Source organism: Acanthochromis polyacanthus, chromosome 6, assembly GCF_021347895.1.
Source record: "Acanthochromis polyacanthus isolate Apoly-LR-REF ecotype Palm Island chromosome 6, KAUST_Apoly_ChrSc, whole genome shotgun sequence".
NCBI lineage: Eukaryota > Metazoa > Chordata > Actinopteri > Pomacentridae > Acanthochromis > Acanthochromis polyacanthus.
The window spans coordinates 29,977,202-29,997,772 of NC_067118.1; the positions used below are offsets into that span (position 1 = coordinate 29,977,202).

General features: G+C 40.3%; 2 protein-coding genes across 4 annotated transcripts; both read left to right on the forward strand.

Moving 5' to 3' along the window:
* The first annotated feature begins 506 nt into the window (after positions 1 to 506).
* Positions 507 to 13,773, forward strand: nr2c2 (nuclear receptor subfamily 2, group C, member 2). 3 transcript variants are annotated; one of them, XM_022189122.2, is made up of 15 exons: positions 508 to 646; positions 2,795 to 2,879; positions 3,137 to 3,232; positions 3,450 to 3,650; positions 3,812 to 3,917; positions 4,086 to 4,265; positions 7,250 to 7,406; positions 7,524 to 7,614; positions 7,824 to 7,969; positions 8,658 to 8,829; positions 9,302 to 9,423; positions 9,586 to 9,725; positions 10,361 to 10,498; positions 10,659 to 10,764; positions 11,374 to 13,773. In XM_022189122.2, the coding sequence occupies exons 2-15, from the start codon at positions 2,820 to 2,822 to the stop codon at positions 11,546 to 11,548; spliced, it is 1,890 nt and encodes a 629-aa protein (XP_022044814.1). In that variant the 5' UTR covers positions 508 to 646; positions 2,795 to 2,819; the 3' UTR covers positions 11,549 to 13,773. The 3 variants fall into 3 exon arrangements, 2 of the variants coding, with proteins under 2 accessions (XP_022044814.1, XP_051805847.1); XR_007942686.1 differs by lacking the exon at positions 11,374 to 13,773 and having other exon boundaries at positions 507 to 646; positions 9,586 to 9,757; XM_051949887.1 differs by lacking the exon at positions 508 to 646 and having other exon boundaries at positions 695 to 2,879.
* Positions 13,774 to 14,603: 830 nt separating this feature from the next.
* mrps25 (mitochondrial ribosomal protein S25) lies at positions 14,604 to 17,903 on the forward strand. Its single transcript, XM_022189112.2, has 4 exons — positions 14,604 to 14,841; positions 16,238 to 16,344; positions 16,435 to 16,522; positions 17,409 to 17,903. The coding sequence occupies exons 1-4, from the start codon at positions 14,708 to 14,710 to the stop codon at positions 17,596 to 17,598; spliced, it is 519 nt and encodes a 172-aa protein (XP_022044804.1). The 5' UTR covers positions 14,604 to 14,707; the 3' UTR covers positions 17,599 to 17,903.
* Positions 17,904 to 20,571: the final 2,668 nt, after the last annotated feature.

Here is a 20,571-nt window from a genome sequence, read left to right on the forward strand (position 1 = left end):
TTATTCAAATGGAACCAATAAATAAAATAAATAAGTATGTGGGTTGGAATTTGACTGCTTTGCTCTGTGAATGATATTCAGTATAAATAAAAAAACACTAACGGTTTTCCAAAATAAACAAAAGCAGCTGTGTCAAGAATCTCTGTCAAAACACGAACAAACAAATAACCATACCCGGAGGATAGTGCACAAAAATCACACATTGTCATTTAGGATATTTATATTTTTTCATTATTTGTGATCAAACATGTGGAATCTGTTATTTTGCGTAATTTTGCTCACAGTGCTTGTGGAGTTCACTGAAGACAGCAGAAAGGGAAAAAAACTAACTGTTCAGTTGTTTTTTTTTAACGCTTGTTATTAGACTGTTTGTCCCCCATGTTAGTTTTCTAAAACACAACTTGACAACAAAGTCTCTTGACACTCAGACATAATGACGTCAGCCCTGTCTGGCTCGCGCCGAGGGTGGGGGGTGTTGGAGGCGCGCGGGGACGTGCGAGAGGAAGGAGGGGAAAAAAAACCCCGAACCATCGTCAGTGCGCTGCGGTGCGGGGTCACGAACTATGACCTTTAACAGAAGAAAACCAAAACAAATATTTTATAAAATAGCAGAGCGCCCTAAATCCGTGACCGCCGCTTCCCGGAGGTAAGTCCCGGTCCCGGACTGAAAACACAAGAAAGCTGTCTGAGATACCGGATCATAAAAGAGCGCAGCTAATCGCCCGGCTAGCCTGCTAGCTAGCCGCTGCGGTGCTGCCTTCCTGCCCGTCTCCGGCAGCTCGGATCCGGGCATGGACCGTGAAACGCTGGGCGCAGTTTGTCAGACAGCTAAACTAACTGTTAATACGTGACATCGCTGTCGACTTAGCCCGAACTAATCCCTGTATGCTAAAGTGTCAGATCCAGCAGGAGACACGTCCACTGTCGGCTCCTACTGCAGCGTTTACTTGTATTGAGCTAGCGAGAACAGCTAACGCCGCAAAGCTACAGTTGCTGCAGATGAACTCGACCCTTTTACCTTTGCCATCCCGGGGACAGGAGTGGATTGTGATTACTGTGTCTTTATTCATCACAACTGCATATTTTTTAACGTTTGCCTTTACAATATCTACAGCCACCCACTTTGCTGTCTGGAAAGAAAATTGATCTAATATATTTATCATAAGGATTCGTCTCCCGTGTTTTTGGCTGACTGCCAGATTCTCCATTTTGTTCTGTGTTGTGATGCGTTTGGGAACTGAGGCAGTGATGGACAAACTGTTAGACCAATCTGTAAACAATGAAGCTGTGTACTCCTTCCTTTAGTCAGTGGAGTGCTGCAGTCAAGAGTTCATCGAGGCTGTCAAGTTGTGTTCTTTATTACAGCATAACATCAAATCAACAATGACAAAAGTTTCAAATGCAGGGATGCTGGAAAGAGTGCATTCTGTCACTTTATCCTACCATGGCAACCATAACTATGTCCCTCCCTTACCTTTACAACACCTGCATGAGGCACATTAAAGAGGGACTCACAGAGTGAGATTGCACTCAGAATAGATGCACACACTTTCAAATTAAAGTTAAATATATAGGAGAGATGTCTATAGCCCTGATTTGACTAAATAGATGATGTTATGTTGTTTCACACTGTCTGTCCACCTACTTATGACAGTTTTCCCTCTAAGCACTCCTTTCTAGTGTGCCAGAGTGTCATCGCCACTTCAGATTCACTTCCTTTGTTGCAGTACTTTTGACATTTCACACAGCTATCAGTTACATCACATTATATTAGAAAGTGTGATTTGCAAAACATACTATTAACAAACAGTGCAAACACCCAGATTTCAAGTTTTGTGCTCACAATGTTCTCGACACCGTAACTGTCGTGCTTTTCTTGACTCAAAAAGACTTGGAAGTGACACTTGGAAGTCACTATGAGTTCATTGCACTCATAGTGATGCAACAAGTATGTGCCCCAGTAGATGACAGAAAAGGAACTGCTGTGTACACACTCTTATTACAACATAAGGAACTACTGCTGCTGCTGTTTAGGTAGTAAAGGTATCTTAGTGTGATTTACACAGTTTCAATCATAAGGCTTTGTACTTTTAAACAAGTATAATTTGCTTCAGAATCGAGCACTTCCATTTAAATAGAATAACAGAATTTTCACTCCCACATATTATATAGTCGTTGTAAGGTCACAGGTAGAAGCACTGGGAGTAGCAGAAGCAGTTGTGATGTAGGAATGTGCAGATAAAACACTGACACGCTGACATCATGCCATCACTGGATTTGTTTAATAGGTGTGATGTGCATAACAGTGTGTAGCTTCATTTAAATGGCAGGACAGATAAGGAGCAGTAAGCAGACAACTGAAAGTATTTTGTTTATTAGATTTTCAGTTTGTTTTCCATTTTTAAATAATTGCATCCGTGACCATATGATGTGATGTTTTTGTGCATTTTTTTTAAAGACGACAAGATGGGATTGTCATGATCATATGACTTGTGAAGACAGTGCTTTTTAGAGCATACATGTAGCGTTCCCGGAATGAAAACACAACTTTGGTGTTTACATCACCACCTCCTCTCAAAACTACTGATGTGTTTCTCATAATACATCAAAACAACATAATAAGAACAAGACAAATCAGACAAAATCAACTTATACTGTCAATCTATATTATCATGCATTTTCTGTGATCCGGCAGCACTGTTGTATTTTTAAAAATGTCCCAGCGTCGGCCTGCTCCTCTGCGACAGTTGACACCTTTGTCGTTGATTAATGTCTTTGGCATCCTTCCACACAGACCTCACTAATGACCTTACATCATCATGACGACCAACCTGAATCTGCTGTCTCAGCAGAAAGTGGACTCTGAGCATGAGGCAGAGGTGAGTGAGCAGAGGGAGAGTTTCATGATGTACTATTTGCTAGCAGTTGTTCCATGTAACCCGTATGATAGTTTATGACAAAAATACCAAGCTGCTGCTTTCTTTAGCTTTGTGCTTAAGGTAGAGACAACTTGCTTTTACTTCATTGTGTAAAATGTATAGCAACATTTCTGTATTATGTGTATGCTGAAATGTATTTGTTTAAATATGTTTGTGTTTTAATTGACTGATCATTTGTATGTGTTTAACCTCGCTAGGTGCCATCCTCTCCATCAGACTCGGTGATGACTGAGTCTCCGCAGCGCTTTCAGGTCATCTCCACTGAGCCTGCCACAACACCACAGCGAATACAGGTAACTTCTCACACTTCAGAGAATGTGACACTGCCACTACCTGTTGATTTTGTTCCCTTTTAGCAGCAGTGATGAACAAGTTGATGATACAATATGTGACTTGGCTCTTCCACCCTCGGTGTCATTCGCTTCTCTTCTTTGCCTCAATCCTATTGGTGTGTGTTCATTTCCGCCTCCCTCTCTTTCTGTCATCCTCCTTCATCTCCGACACCCTCAGATTGTAACCGACCAGCAGACAGGTCAGAAGATCCAGATAGTGACAGCGATGAACCCGTCCAGTGCTCCCAAGCAGCAGTTCATTCTGACTACAGCTGACAGCTCAGGGGCAGGCAAGGTTATCCTGGCCTCACCAGACAGTCACAACACTAAGCAGCTCATCTTCACTGCTGCAGACAGCCTGATGCCAGGAAGGATACAGGTATAATTCCCCACAATATCACCACACAGCACGTACCTTGATAATGCTGCTGGCAATATCTTGGTTTCTACTGGTTTTGAACTGGAGTTGCAACCATGTTATTGACAACGCATTAAGGTGAAACACAAGATTACCGGCATGTTTTTGACTTTGCTTTTCAGATTGTCACCGATCCAGTGTCAATGGAGCGGTTGTTAGGACAGTCAGGGGATTTGACTCGACCACAGCCAGTGGAGTACTGCGTGGTGTGCGGGGACAAGGCTTCAGGTACTCCAGTTTGCAGATTTGTGACCTAGGCATGGGATGGTTTGAATGTGCTTTGAGGACTCCTTCCTGATGTCCAGTCCAACAGTATGTTTAGCTTCACAGTGTCAGCAATCACACCCACATGTGCATGGTGACTCTAACATGCTGTGTGGTTTCGTCCGTGTTCAGGGCGTCACTACGGAGCGGTCAGTTGTGAGGGGTGTAAAGGTTTCTTCAAGCGGAGCGTGAGGAAGAATCTGACCTACAGCTGCCGCAGTAAGCAGGACTGTGTCATCAACAAGCACCACCGCAATCGCTGCCAGTTCTGTCGATTAAGGAAATGCCTTAAGATGGGGATGAAGACAGAGTGTGAGTTTGCATCCATTTCTGCCATGACACAGTCCAAAGATACAGGTTCACTCCAAAACAAGTCCGGTATTATCAATATCCGTGAAGACAATGGGTTTAGTTCCCTCTAAAAAGTCAAAGAAACCTGTTAATTGCACTGCAGGCTGTTTAGCAAACACTGTCCCTACAATTAGCTAAAGCTAGCGACATAGCTACAGTAGCTACAAAAACGTAATCTTCTCATGATGGTATCAGTGTCACTTTTGGTAAGAACTTAAATTAATTCAAATATGTGTATTATTTTTGATAGGAATTTAATTTTTAAGTCAGCCATCTGTCACTGACAAGATTCAATTCAATTCAATTTTATTTATATAGCGTCAATTACAGTCAAATCGTCTCAAGACGCTTTACAGAACCCATATGCCTGACCCCCAGAGCAAGCCCAAAGGCGACAGTGGCAAGGAAAACACCCTTTTAACAGGGAAGAAACCTCGAGCAGAACCCGGCTCTATATAGGGGGGACCCATCTGCCTGCTGGCCGGGCGGGTTGAGAAGGACAGAAGAGGGCAAGGGGGAGGGATGGGAGAAGAGGGAGGGGTGGGAAAGCAAGGAAAACACAACACACATTTGGATACATGCATGACAGGATATGTGAACCAAAGTATAAGCTAACATTGAAAACTGACTCATAATTTACTCTTATGATGTACGGCTCTGACATTAAACATACTACATGTATAGCTAGCAGTAAAATTCAAACAGTATGTAAGTTTTATTTTAGTCTTTATTTAAGGGACAATGTACAGAAACATTAAGCTCACATGAGTCAGAGATGTGCTGCACCAGATTATAGCTTAGTTAGCATAACAGTATAGTGAAGGCGATGCAGAGTTGACTGGTGGAAAAGGGGGGTTGGAAGCAGAGGGCTGGAGGAAGGTCAGCAGCAGCATCCCACAGTGGACATGGTGGAGACTGGACCAGTTGGTGGAACATCGACCGCAGATCTGAAGCATCCAGCTCTGGGACCAGGGACACTTGGAGAAATAGCACAGGGGGAAACAGAGTGAATGTACTGCAATAACGGTATACATATTAAATGTAAAGGTAGATAGAGAAGGGCTCAGTCCCCCAGCAGCCTAGGCCTATAGCAGCATGACTAGAGGCAGAACGAAGGGACGTCCAAGAGGGAGTCAGCTGTGCAAATGAAGACACAAGCCGAACCCCTGTGGGTCACCCAGTCAGTCCCAACTATAAGATTTGTCAAAAAGGAACGTTTTAAGCCTGGTCTTAAAAATAGAGAGGGTGTCTGCCTCCTGAACCCAAACTGGGAGCAGGTTCCACAGGAGAGGCGCCTGATAACTGAAGGCTCTGCCTCCCATTCTACTTTTAGAAATTCTAGGAACAACAAGTAAGCCTGCAGCTTGAGAGCGAAGAGTTCTACTCGGATAATAAGGTACTATCAGATCTTTAAGATATGATGGAGATTGGTTATTAAGAGCTTTATATGTCAGAAGAAGGATTTTAAATTCTATTCTGGATTTAACAGGAAGCCAGTGAAGAGAAGCAAGTATAGGGGAAATATGATCTCTTTTGCTAACTCCTGTCAGTACTCTCGCAGCAGCATTTTGGATCAACTGTAGATGTTTGAGAGAGCTATTTGGACAACCCGATAATAAGGAATTGCAATAGTCAAGCCTGGAAGTAACAAAAGCATGAACTAGTTTTTCTGCATCACTCAGAGACAGAATGTTCCTGATTTTTACAATATTACGCAGGTGAAAAAAGGGAGTCCTACAGACTTGCTTTATGTGAGTTAAAGGACATGTCCTGGTCAAAAATAACTCCAAGATTCCTCACAGTAGTACTGGAGGCCAATGTGATGCCATCCAGAGTAACTATTTGCTTTGAAAGCGAGTTTCTAAGATGTTTGGGGCCAAATACAATGACTTCAGTTTTGTCTGAATTTAGCAGTAGGAAGTTAAAAGTCATCCAGGTTTTAATGTCCTTAAGACAATCTTGCAGTCTAGCTAACTGATCAGTTTCTGACTTCATAGATAAATACAATTGTGTGAGATGAATGAGTCATTAATTATATTAGTAAGATTTCTATGCAGCTGAAAAAATGACATGAATGTAGAAAAAAAAATCAAGCTTTAAATATATAATCATAGACATCATTGTTCCTCTTGTTTTCTGTCATTTGATGGTTTGTACACCTGTTAATGCATTAAATTGCATTCTGTCTAATATTCAAAGACATGCTGCAGAAATACTTCTTATTTATCTGTAGATTGGAAAGAGGGGAAGCTGTCCTCTAACCTTAAAAAATGAATATTCAAGCCATCCACTGTGTATAAAAGATGAATTTAGCTTTAAGTCCTGAAAAATGAAACGAGTCTGAAAGTGCCCTCAAACTGCATTTTTACTGTTGGCCAGTAGGGGGCTACTTCTCTGGCTGCAAAAAGAAGTCTGATTGCATTCAAGTCTATGAGAAAATGACCCTACTTATCACATGATTGATTGTCTCAGTACACATTTTCCTGATTATTTTATGTTAAATTGCTAGTTTTAGGTCTTAGTTAGTATGACATGATGTTCGTTTTGTAAATTTTGATCACATTTAGGATAAAATACATGACAAAACATCCTGAATGTGACCAAAATTTACAAAATGAACGTCATGTCATACTAACTAGTGTGGATACTGTCCTCGGGTTCTCTCTTAGATCCACCCTTTACTTATCACTCACTCGTAAAAAGAAAACCCCAGATGGCAAACTCATGGCTTCAAAACTTAGGTCCACCTACCACTCTATGATGTCACTGTGGTTGTGTCCATTATGTTATAGCAGTCTATGGTTCTAGTCCTCACTTAGCCAAAAGAACCTTGTGGCTTCCTACAAGCACGCCTGCTGAAACACATTGAAGAGCATGAGATTTTGACCTTTCACTTAAAAGCATTAGACAAATGTAAACACAGTCTGCTTTCTGTTATTCCTCAGCTGTGCAGAGTGAGAGAAAGCCCATCGATATAGTGCCCAGAGAGAAGCATCCCAACTGTGCTGCCTCCACCCAAAAGATCTACATTCGCAAGGACCTAAACAGTCCTCTCATCGCCACGCCAACCTTCATATCCGACACAGAGACAGATGGCTCCAGGTCAGTGGAAATCAGACCTGTAAATGACGGGCCTGAACTCTCTGAATTGTTCCATCTTTAAGCTGCTAATGTTGCCGTATCTCAACTTGTTATGATGAAGCTCTCTGCTATGTGTAGATCCGGCCTGCTCGACCAGGGGATGCTGGTTAACATCCAGCAGCCAGTCATCCAGAGTGATGGGACTTTGCTGCTGGCAACTGACTCAAAGGTACATTTGATAATAGAGCCAGTGTAACACTAAATAAATCATCTTCCATTTCTGCTGCTGTCTCCCTCCGCTCCTTTTAATAGAGCTTCCTATGATGAATTTTGAGAACTATGAATGAGACACTCTGTTTTGTGTCTGAAGTCGATCTTGCTTTAACTGACCTGCATGATTATGATGAAAATAATCTGCATCGTCTCATTTATCTTCAGATGGATTCTGGGCAGGGAGATTTAGGGACGCTAGCCAATGTGGTAACATCACTAGCCAACCTGAGTGACTCACTAAAAGAAAACCTGAACAACGGTGATACCTCAGACAGCCAACACGAGGAGCAGTCTGCCAGCGAGATAACACGGTCAGTCGGTAATGCACAAAGAGGAGGAGGTTGTGTTTGTGGCAGGTATTTCATCACTCACTTTAACAGCCTCCACTGTGAAGTCTTGTTTTGTCAGATTTGTTCTCATATGTCAAGTTAGTGGCTTCTTAAAATGGACCAGGTTTGTCTCTGCGGATGCAAAAATGTCAAAATGATAGATAAAGTAAGCACTTCCTCAAAGGTTATCATCTTTCTTTGTTTTCAAGTGTAATATTTACTGTTTAACTTTGTAACAAAAATGGGTTAATAAGACAGTCAACCTGTGTTTTGGGTTGAAATAACTATAACGATTTAGCCACTAAAATACTCTATTTCCTTATTGTTTTAGAATAATATACTCTGTGTTATTTTGTATGTTTATTTAATCACTTTATTTCATTTGAATTTATATGCTAAAATTTTGTAATTGTAGTGCCTAATCACTGAAATATATCAAATCCTTTCCCAAGCATGCAGTAGACTACAACAAACCAGGAAAAGGCTGGTTTTATGAAAAAAAGAGTGACTAAAAGCTTAGAAAACAACCTCTTAATCTCTTTGTTATTATTCAGTTATGTGTAAAATTTTGTGTATACAAGAAGTTCACGTATTTGTGTTTGGCTTGCAGAAGGCTTCCTGTCAAATCAATGAAGTTAAAGGCTTGTGTCTGTCTGTGTTTTGCGCCCAGTGCCTTTGACACCCTTGCCAAGGTCTTCAACCCACCCGAGGTCGCTCAAAATCTGGCTGATAAGTCACAGTGTGTCAGTGGAACGACAATCCAGCTGATTGGCCGAGACCAGGAGACCCCCATCATCGAGGTGGAAGGACCACTGCTCACAGACAGCCACGTCGGCTTCAAAGTAAGTCCTCTCTGAGCGTGATTGATAAACGAGGGATTGTAACTGTCCACAGAAAGACATCAGAGTGAAGCAAAAGCCTTTATTCACCTGTTATAGATCGGACTAATATGGAAGCATATGCAGGTGCACACTTTTAAATAGCACTCCTTTGTTCAAACGTAGCAAAAGTTGTTGTTTGTACATGTACAGCATGAACATTTTTAGGATTATTTTTGGAATTATTGCATTTTATTTGACACACTTGTACAGATATGGACAGGAAATGCTGGCAGAGAGGTAAAGAGGGTTGTGACCTGAAACAAGGAGCCCCCAGCAGGGAGTCGGTTTCTAGACAACGTGGTTATGTTGAATGTTTCTTATCCATTCTATACTGGGTTTTCTCAAATAGGCCTATATGTGAAGCTTTGACATTCATGTGTAGATAGTGGCTGGTAGTCTTCTTCAAATGTCCTTCTTTGCTTATTTTGTTTAGCTGACCATGCCCAGTCCAATGCCAGAGTATCTGAATGTACACTACATCTGTGAGTCGGCATCCAGACTTCTCTTCCTGTCGATGCACTGGGCACGCTCCATCCCAGCCTTCTCAGCTCTCGGGTGAGACGCTGTTTGACAAAAGAACATTTGAATTTTATTCTTGGAAACAACACTGTGAGCTCCTATTTGTTTACAAGCTTTGCAAACATTACAGGAATGCAGTACAATGCTGTCAGTCTACACAGTCACAGTCAGCTATTCGTATTCGTCTGTATTTCTCAGTCAGGAGGCGAACACCAGTTTGGTGCGAGCCTGCTGGAACGAGCTGTTCACTCTGGGTCTAGCTCAGTGCGCTCATGTGATGAACCTGTCAACCATCCTCGCTGCCATCATCAACCACCTTCAAAGCAGCATCCAGGATGGTATGGACCACAGACCTCGTCATCATTTCACAGTAGGACACACGCATATAAACAGGAGTAAAGAAATGTGATTTTTTTTTTTTATTTTAAGTGTTAACAGTCTAGTCTATTCAACTATTGTGGTTCTGTGGGATGTACTCTGCACCTCTACTGTAAAGATTTGGGTAAACCTGGAGGTGCAGAGTGTAAAATTGGTAATAATCGTAGTGCCACAATCATGGGACGTGTGCCAGGTTGAAATACAGTGGAAACCTCCTTTTAGGATAAAAGAGTGACTTAATTTCTCACATGGTAAAATCTAAAGTGGGCATTGCTCCATTCATTTGCTAATCCGTTGTGCAGTAGTAGGCAGTGTTGATCAGAGCATGGTTAAACTTGATTTGTTGTATGATTTTGTCCATGTGTCATAATTGACTGCTCAGACACCGCAAATTGAATTTTGATGTAAAATTTGAAAAAAGACACACGGTTTGCCACTCACTAACACGCATGGGGAATCGTATCCTTCGGTGGTGATGACGTTTCTCGTTGTGCCTCTAAGTTGCTTTCTTTCTTAGATAAAGTTTAAACAACTACAGAAATAAGTAAAACCACGGTTGCTGATGCGTCAAACTGGACATTTCCTTCCTTCTCAGACAAGCTGTCAGGAGAGAGGGTGAAGCAGGTGATGGAGCATATCTGGAAGTTCCAGGAGTTCTGCAACAGCATGACGAGGCTGGAGACCGACAGCTACGAATATGCCTACCTGAAGGCTATAGTGTTGTTTAGCCCCGGTGAGTCTGCACAGAGGAGATTCTGGTTTTCTTCATCAAAACAGTAATGAATGTTCAAGCTCTTACTAGTCAAATCCAACAAATCCAACACAAGAATGAACTAAATTTAGGCATATTACCAGTATTTTGAGCTCCAGCTGTTGTGTTTTTGACTCGTCAGATCATCCAGGTGTGGACAGCAGCGGGCAGATAGAGAAGTTCCAGGAAAAAGCGCTGATGGAGCTGCAGGACTACGTGCAGAAAACGTATCCAGAAGACACCTACAGGTACTTTTACACCAGCAACACAAACCCAACACAAGGAATAGCATAGTGATCACTGTGGAAGTAAGATGAACAAACAAAATGTATTTCACATCCAAAGCATTTAACTTTCATGGCAATACTTTCTGGTCATGTATGAATTAATATGTAATGTGTGAAAATTATACTCTATATTTTGACGGTGTAAGAAGAGCTAAGATAGAGAAGTGATTGATATTATTCAACTTTTTTTTAGTGGCGTGCCTATGAGAGCTGTGTGTCAATCTTGGTTTTTAAAGCGTCTCACAGGCACCAATTTATATTGATAGATGAAACTGTTTCAGCAGCATGCATCACTGTCTAGCAACAGAAAGGGTTTTATTGTCATTGTTTACTATTTGTAGCATGTAAATGATTTAACTGTTATTGTGTCAATAATGTCACGTATCACCCTCACTGCCATGGAAATGCTATGCTCATTCCGCTGATTTGTCCCATTTTTTCATTAAATTTAAATTGCATGTATCTGGTAAATTAACAGGAAATTGGCACTTACAGGAGCATCACATTTTCAGATAGGTGAGTACAAGAAATCAGGATAACTTTGCAGAACTGTTGTGCTCGTGTCCTCAGGCTGACGCGTATCCTGACTCGTCTACCCGCCCTGCGCCTGATGAACTCAAGCATCACCGAGGAGCTCTTCTTCACCGGCTTAATAGGTAACGTCTCTATTGACAGCATCATTCCCTACATCCTCAAGATGGAGACGGCTGAGTACAACAGCCAGGACTCCGACTCTGCAGAATGACACGCCATCACTCCCAGCACCCAGAACTGTCAATTTAAAGATTAGTGAGTCTCCTCTTCAGGTACACTCCTTGTCTCTCGGGGGGTGCAGTGTTGAACTGCAGTCCAAAATCCTGCAACAGCCCCTTGTTTTCTAAAGATACATGGAGCAAAGTCATTCAGGAATACATAGTAGATTAAGATAACAAAGAATTGGAAAGCCAGGATGACTGGGATGAATGTTTTCTGGAGCTGATGCAGTCAGACGCTATGAACGACAAGAAAAAAGATTCCTCTGCAGCTGCAACTGTGCTCATGTCCTTTAATGTCATTATAGCACTTCAGCCTAATTACATTACCTTCGACCGAAGCCTTTTAAAATGTTGTAAATGTATCTAAGCCTTACCATGCACTCTCATGCTGACCATTATTAACAGTCGCTTTTGATGCCGACATCAGATAAGATACACAGTCCAGAATCAAAAAGTCATATAAATATAAATATTACATGTGGAAGAGGGAGCTCACTGTGTACTAAAATAGACAGATTACTCTGAACCTACGAAGATTTAGTTTGCATTTGCAAACATCAGCACAGTAGGAACTGGAAGGTTTAATAACTGTGCTGATAAATTTGGCTTTAAGTATGAATTTTCTGAATGTTCTACAAAAATGAAACATGCTTTGTATGTTTCCTGTTTTATCAATTTTCACACAGCTGACTTTAATGTACAGTTCATTAATTAAATCAAATCACCAGTTGGAAAGACAACTTCAATCAGGTGTAAGTACCAAATCTCAACTATATCTGTAAAGTAGCTAAATAGACTGGCTGTCATATCAGAGGTAGCACACAGTGCATTCTTAGCTCAGCGACAACACAACCAATGTCTAATTTCATTCTTTCAGTTTCCCTTTTTAACTTACAATTGCAAAAATTGCATAAGCCAAAATAACTGGTTTAATTGACCATGTGTCTTTTCTTATACTAAACAACATCTCAGAGATTTTTTATGTGCATGTGTGTCTATGTGGTACATTTATTCCTGGGTTATTATGAATATGTTGCTAACATAATCCGTGCAATCACCTCATCACTTTCCCTTTATGACAATCAATTCTGTGTTGTTTCCTTCTGTCCCATCAATGTCATGACTGTGCTTCTCAATTTGTTTTTTGTGTGTGTATTTATCAGTGGCAATTATTTCCTTTAAGAAATTCAATTATCTTAAAGATTTGGGTTCAGAAATGTAACTTATATGTAGCTATGCTACTGTTTTTGCACTTGTACTGTTTGCATTTGTATTCTGGTGCACATCAATCAGCTTTCGTGGCATTCCACTGCATCCATGCTGACTAAAACTTTGTGTTTTGTATGTTTTCTGACAACTTTTATTTGCTGTGAACAAATTTGCTTGTTGGATACTAAGTGTACTTAAAGTACTTTTGGGCAGGTTTCCCTGATTTAAAAAAAGAGTGGAATTTTCTGGTAAGCCAGTCGTGAGTGCATTAATGTCTTGAAGACAATATGGAGATATGCATGGGCTTACCCTGTATAATGGTTCAAAAAAGCATCTGCAGCAACATGAATGATAATGGGGATGTAAATAAGTCAGTACTGATCATGTCTTGTGAAATAAATGTCAGTTGTAATATTTGGGTTGAAAACCCAAGCAGACTGTTTGTAAAGGCACTGGTGTGAAACGACCTTTGTACATGTAATTTCATTAAAATGAGTGCATGTTGTTTTTAAGCAGGGTTTTATAATCTTGTCGCTGTCTGCCCTAATATGGAGTATTGTTATCATTTTTATAGTGCATTGCAATGCATGAAGAAGTTGCTTAAGCGCATTTTATTAAATGCTGTATGAAAAAAAAAATCATTTAAATGTTGTGGCTTTAAAATACTTACCATGAGCAGCTCATACATTAGAGGACGTTAGAGCTTTTTTTTTGTTATTTTTGTTATGTGGATTAAGTATCCTATGGTTAAAATTTTATACGCTGTAAATGTATTTTGTTTTTATGCTCATGTAAAATGTATTTCTTCAAACATTGAGATTGAGAAATTCAAACATTCATGTTTTACTGAAGTTGGTCACAACCTTACATTTCTACCTCACACCGATGAAGATATAAAACAAATGTATTAATGACTGAGCTCCTGTATCAGCATTCCAGTCTCTAAGGCTGGCTTCTCTGAAGCCACACATTTTAAACAAAATAAACAGTTACTCATGAAATATGACATGCCTGAAGTCGTTCTTGCTAAAGATGGATAATAAGCGTGTTTCTTTTAGTAGGACTGTCTGAGGCCCTATTTCTATTATATTTGATGTTAAGATATTGATTCTTTTCACTTTGAAGGAGTATATGAATTGATTAAGTCACTAATTGTGGGACTAAGTAAGACTCTATCGCTACATCACCATTTGACAATATTAAGGAATAAGGCTTGTAGTATTCTCTGTTTTTGTTTGATTTATCTTAAGTGTGTTAAATGTGATTTTTTTTGTCTGAATTCACTTTTTTTATTAGTAACAATATGAATTATGTCACACTTCTTTTTCAAGTAGGTAAAATAGGGTTCTTTCCTGTTCAACATGGATGCCCTGTAATGAAGTCATCTCCAAAGTCTGAATGTAGAATTTGGGATGCAGAAATACTCCACCCTGATCAATACCCAAGGTAAAGAAATTGTGAGGTTTTATGCTATTCTTGACAAAGACTTTCTTTTTGGGGGGAAAAAACCCAATGTCAGAACTTTGTCTTTTACAAATTTGAACATTTATCTCGTTAAAGATACAGAGATACAGAAAGCAGAAATGGAAGAAAAAAATCTGTACAGTAAATGTATTCAATATTTATCTGCATGTGGGCTTTCTTGTTTGGATTCATATCAGTTAGAATCACATTTCATACTGTATTTGAAGTAAGAATTGCGTTAATGGATTTTTAAAATCCTTTTTACTTCTAATTTTGTGGTGGGTTTGTTTAATGCTTCTCTGCGTAGGTCTTGATCTTGAGTTTCGGTTAAAATAAAAACTACAGCTACCGTCGTTCCTCAGTCGCCCGGTGACAACGACCTGTGACGTCATCAAGACGCGTCTCGGTGTGCTTGTGTGACTTGAGGCACTCAAGACCGGTAACTGATGGTGTTTTGCCAATAAAAAGGGTTCAGAATGCCTATGAAAGGAAGGTTTCCGATCAGGAGGACTCTGGAGTATCTCCAGAAGGGCGAAATCATCTTTAAAAACAGAGTGAAGATCATGACGGTGAACTACAACACGCACGGAGAGCTCAGCGACGGAGCAAGGTCAGCGCTAACGGCTAACGGTGTAGCAGGAGGCAACACGCATACAGATGTCCCGACAGGTTTCACAGCCAGATTGAAGTCATTTAGATTCGTATAATGCTAAAGAAAAGTTGACAGATCGAAATAAAAATAGTAAGCTGAGAATTACTGGCACCAATTTTATCCCAGTGACCAGGCTGTCATCTTAAGCACATTAGCTTTGCTGCACACGCATAAACATGCCAGTGGTTTATAAATCCATGTTTGATCACCATAAATAAATAATAAAACACTGATTTTACATTCACTCAATACACACAAGTTTGCATACGCACGAGTTGACCAGTATCCCCAGTCTCAGTTTCACATCATCTATGAAGGGCTGTATCTACTCAACATTCAATACTGCCTCAATAATATAGCACGACCAGAGGCCAACTAACAAATAATTCCAATAATAATATTGATTAGAATATTGAACTGTTCTGTCAGAAAATCAGTAAAACATGTACTCCCCTTTTTGAAACCCTCAAATTGGTCGTTTTTTTCTGTAGAGCACAACAAAATGTAGACATACTCACTGTACTAATGCTAAAAAATGCTTATATAATGAATCTATGTTCAAAATAGCTGATTAATTATTTATTTAACCATCTCAGTCTTTTTTTCACAGCTGCCTCCATACATGAATAAAACCAAAATATTGCAAATATATTTCTAAATTGTTTTCTACCAGCACCTGTTTCTCTCCAAAATAACACATAATAGTTTCAAAATTTAAAACGAAGCACACTGAACTAAACATTCTTTAAACCGGTAGGATGTGTTCAAATGTGTTTCCTTGAAGGCTTCATAGCCAAGTAGTATATTTCACTAGGACAACTCAGAATTTATGTCCATAACCAGATACACTTTATGGACATGATTTTTTCAGCAACCTGAATCGACCAAAGTGCTGTACATGTTATCAGAGAAGCAGCAATAAAAAAAGTGCAAAAATGAACGCAAGATCAAACTTATAGAATGAAATAAAATATATAAAAAGGAAAAAAACTTGTAAAAACAATTTCTAAAATATGAATAAATATAAAGTGTTATGTGTGGCTAAAAGTCATTGAAAGCATTTGTTTTTCTTGAACATTTTGTCAGTTTTGCCTGTTTGACTGATTCAGATAACCTGAGAAACTTTATCCCTCTAAGTCAACAGATGTGTAAATTTCAGTCTTCTTATTTGACAGATTATAAAAGCATTAGTGTGATGGACCCAGGAAACACTGAGAACTAGCAATGAAGTGAACCATTTCTTTTAAAGTCTGCCTTTCAAACGGTTTACTGTGCTGGGAAAGTTTAGATCTGAAATGTTCATGGAAAGCTGTTGCTTAACTGCATTTTCTCTCTCTCTCCTTGTGCTTTGCAGAAAGTTTGTGTTCTTCAATATTCCTCAGATTCAGTACAAAAACCCATGGGTCCAAATTATGATGTTTAAAAACATGACACCGTCACCGTTCTTGAAGTTCTACCTGGGTGTGTAACTCTATCTGTTGCTTACAGTGTATTGTTCTTACTGCATAATATCGTTTATGACTTTCACTCATCTCCCGTTTCTTTGTCCAGATGATGGAGAGCAAGTGCTAGTAGACGTGGAAGGGAAGGACTATAAACAAATATCACAGCATGTTAAGAAGATTTTGGGCAAATCAGAGTAAGATATTCAGAATTATTTCTAAGTGTGGACCATGTTTCACGATACCTGCATGTCTGTTTACGGTCACTCCAGAAGGCATTCCAACTCTTCTACTTTTTGCACACGTTATAGTGGTTTAGATTTAATGTAGAAAAAAAATTCTGAAATGATAAAAGTACTGAGGCCCTTTGCTCTGGCTCCAAATCGTGTTCAGGTGCATCTTGTTTGCTGCAATTATCCCTGATGTGTCCAGAACTACTTTTGAGTCAATCTGTGGCAAACTGAATGGATTGGCTTCAGTTCAGGGAGGTACACACCTGCTCAGAAAAGGTCCCACAATTCACACTGCATGAAATACATGCAGTCCAAGTGACTCTGTCGAACACTGTGATAAAACTGTGATGAGGGGCGATCAGGGTAAGTCCTGACTTGAACCCCACAGAACAGCTGGAGAGACCTCAGGATGGCAGTTTCCATGCAGTCAGATGTGGAATAAACTGCTCAGATGTGGAGTGTTTGAAGCTTACCCATTAAAACTGAAGGCTCTAACTGCTTCCACAAAGTACTGAATTTAGGTGTCTGAATGCTTTTATCATTGAAAGAGTTTTGTTTATTTACAAATCAAATATCTGACCTTTCACTGCATGCTGGTATTGTGATGTGACTGTATTGCACTAGCATGGGCGTAGTGTTTCCTTATTACGCTTAAAAAAGTTTTTAAAATTCTGACAGTGAGTCAGCACACACATACCAGGACTCTGATTCCAAAATTGCTGTATGGAATTCATGAATTCAACTGTGCTTTTTCTGCATGTCAAAATGTTCTGTGTGAAAAAGGTCCAGTCTTGCTAAGACCAGACGATCCGTTCATGTATTTATTTTCCTCCTCTCTCTCTCCCCACAGAGAAGTATTACAAGCTGAGGCTCAAGCCAAGATGCAGGCCTCCAACCCGGCCAACTTTGGGCCAAAGAAGTACTGTCTGAGGGAGTGTATCTGTGAGGTGGAGGGCCAGGTGCCGTGTCCTGGCACCACGCCGCTGCCCAAAGAGATGACAGGCAAATACCGTGCCCAGATGGCAGCGTCACAGGACTGAGAGGCTGAGGAGGACAGCAGACTTTTGTAGATATACTGGACAATATTTTGGCACTGTGAGGTTTGATTTGGTTTTATATGACTACAGGAGAGGAGTGGCACTCCAGTTCATGGAGAATCAGCAGGAACGCACCAACACGTTGATGTTTAACAGTCAGTACTTTGGACTAAATTTGGATAACTTGACATCACAATTTGTCTACATATGACGAGACCTGGTTGAGGAACCAAATCATCCATGTGAGATTTACATCTGACATCCTGAGCTGAATGCTGTAAACATTCAAATAAAACTCAGATTTGCCAGTGTGTGTTCAAACTCCTTTACTTTTTAACATTATTCTATGATGCAACCTTGCGCTAAATTTGCCAAAAAAAAGAGAGTGGCCAAGCCAAAGCGTTTCTTCAGCCAAGCAGACATGAAAACCTGCTTGGAGTTTAAAAAAAAAACTCCAGAAGAACTCTCATACTTTGAGAAATTAGATTCCCAAAAAGTGTTTGGCCTCAGGTGTTGTTTCTAGAAGAAACCAGGCAGGTCCAGAACATCATAATGTCAAACCTGAATTAATGCGATAGCTATATGTTGATGTAACCTACCAGTTTTATTAGCGTCTGCATGTAGCCAACAACTATCCATCCATTCTCTATACACTGTTTTATCCTCACTAGGGTCGCGGGGGTGCTGGAGTCTATCCCAGCTGACTCGGGCGAAGGCAGGGGACACCCTGGACAGGTCGCCAGTCTGTCACAGGGCTACATATACAGACAAACAATCACACTCACATTCACATCTATGGGCAATTTAGAATAATCAATTAACCTCAGCATATTTTTGGACTGTGGGAGGAAGCCGGAGTACCCGGGGAAAACCCACGCATGCACAGGGAGAACATGCAAACTCCAAGCAGAAAGATCCCAGGCCCACCCTGGGATTTGAACCAGGGATCTTCTTGCTGCAAGGCAAAAGTGCTAACCACTACTCCACTCTGCAGCCTGACCAATAACTATCAAAACCAAATAAATTCAGTATGGTTCAAAAAACATTTTGGCAACATTTTTTTTTTATAAATATAACTTTTTGTATAACTGATCTCTTAAAATAAAGTGCAGAACTTAAAAAAAAATGACCGAACAACCTGAACCAACTTATGGACATCGTTAACAATGCCGGAACCTGAAAAATGTAAATAATTGAACCAGGGGTGGATCCAGATTAATTTTAGTGGGGGGGTACAACAGATATTTTGGGGGGGCACCAAAAAGTTGTAAGAAAAAATGAAAGCTGCCACCGACCTTTCGCTTTTACAAAGTATTTTTCATGTTTGTTTGTTTTTTTTTTGGCTCTTTAACCCACTAGGAAAGCTGTACATGACCTTTTCATTTTGGACTGTTAACATTAAAATTATGATGGACTTGTTTTCTTGTTTATGTGAATTACAGCATCATTAGCTGCAGCATCTGCCTGTTATGTAAAATTAGTAAGTTCAAGGACAGTATCCTGAAGGCAATTAAGTGACAAATATTGTGCAAGAACAGCACTAGATACAACCCTGTCAATTTCCACTTCATAGAATGTTTACTGACAATTATCACACCTAAAATAAGAAATAATATTCCGTTATTTTAGCAACTTGTTCTCAGCTGTAAACAATAAACATCATAGGGTTCTGTGTGCTAATCAGTCTAAATCAAAATGAGTGCTACCCAATACACAGTGAACAACAATCTGTACCCTTGATCCGTGGTAACATAATAAATGTTCTGTGCAGTAATGTAAATTTTAAAATACAGTAAGTAGTCCTCTGTACATTTAATAGTAAACCTGAGAACAATAATAAACAGTAACAATACTCCATATTCTTAAATACAATAAAATACAATAAGCAACACTATAAATTTAACAATAAACCTGAGAACAATAATAAACAGTAACAATATTCCATATTCTTAAGTCATTTAATAGTTCACAGCTCAGCAAACATAGTGTTCTGCATAGAAATCACAAAAAGCTGCTCTCAGTAATCTTTCACAGTGAGCAGATGTTCTTGTGTTGCAGGTCCATGGTCCAGACGTGGCCATCGAACAGGCCGAGGGGGTTCTGGGACCATCTACTTCCTAGAGCAACTCCTCTTTTTGCATTCTTCATATGGGATGGAAATAAAGTAACGTTGGTTTAGCACATCGATCAAAGTCGTGTAGGTGTAAAGCAGGAAGTTCTCCACAATGAGGATGTGAGTCTCCTCCTCCTCCTTGTGGTCGGACTTCGGAACGATCTCTGTGTCCAGGGTGTTATTAACGCCATGCGATTTCTCAAACTTCACCGGGTTCTCCAGCCACGCATAGATCGTACTCATCATGGCGTCCATGTCCAGAGCAGTGATGACATCGTACGGCTTAAAGCCGTCTTCACCAACTTCAATCTGATCTTGGGGCTTGAAGAAGTCATCCTGATGGACCACGCAGCAGTTGGGCAGGTTCTTGATCAGGCGGTGGGTGAGGGTGGTTTTCCCTCCATTGGTTACGCCGCCGATGCTGAAGATGTACTTAATGTTCTCGGATTGGTCAAAGCTCGGAAAAAGAGTTAAATAACGTCAACAAAACCGGGTTGGGAGTGATCGGGCGTGGAAGAAAGCTGAAAAAGAGAAGGTTGCAGCAGGAAATGTCAACTACTGGAGTCCTCCATGGCAGTTGAGTTCAGTGAGTAAGGTAAGAGCAGAAAGGGAGCTGCCACTTGGACGCGGTTCTTCCACCCAGAGAGGACCTCTTTCTGCTGTCGCTGCTACACATACTGTCCTAGTTGAGGTTTTATGTGGAATATTTCTTTTAACCAGCCCCTCTGGTCTCTTTGAGGATTTTGGATGGAATACTCGGTTAAACCAACATTTTAGGTGCATGTCCAAGGATTTTTGGTGGAATGTTCCTTTAAGGTGGATGTGTGAGGACCTTGTAGGCGGAGTACTTCCTGAAACCAACC

Bases quoted from the DNA above. Each gene is read 5' to 3' on its own strand.
- nr2c2 (XM_022189122.2), top strand. From the start codon at position 2,820: ATGACGACCAACCTGAATCTGCTGTCTCAGCAGAAAGTGGACTCTGAG. The intron at 3,233-3,449 runs GTAACTTCTCAC...CGACACCCTCAG, and splicing joins CAACACCACAGCGAATACAG to ATTGTAACCGACCAGCAGAC. The intron at 10,499-10,658 runs GTGAGTCTGCAC...TTGACTCGTCAG, and splicing joins TATAGTGTTGTTTAGCCCCG to ATCATCCAGGTGTGGACAGC.
- mrps25 (XM_022189112.2), top strand. From the start codon at position 14,708: ATGCCTATGAAAGGAAGGTTTCCGATCAGGAGGACTCTGGAGTATCTC. The intron at 16,345-16,434 runs GTGTGTAACTCT...TTCTTTGTCCAG, and splicing joins GTTCTTGAAGTTCTACCTGG to ATGATGGAGAGCAAGTGCTA. The intron at 16,523-17,408 runs GTAAGATATTCA...CTCTCCCCACAG, and splicing joins AAGATTTTGGGCAAATCAGA to AGAAGTATTACAAGCTGAGG.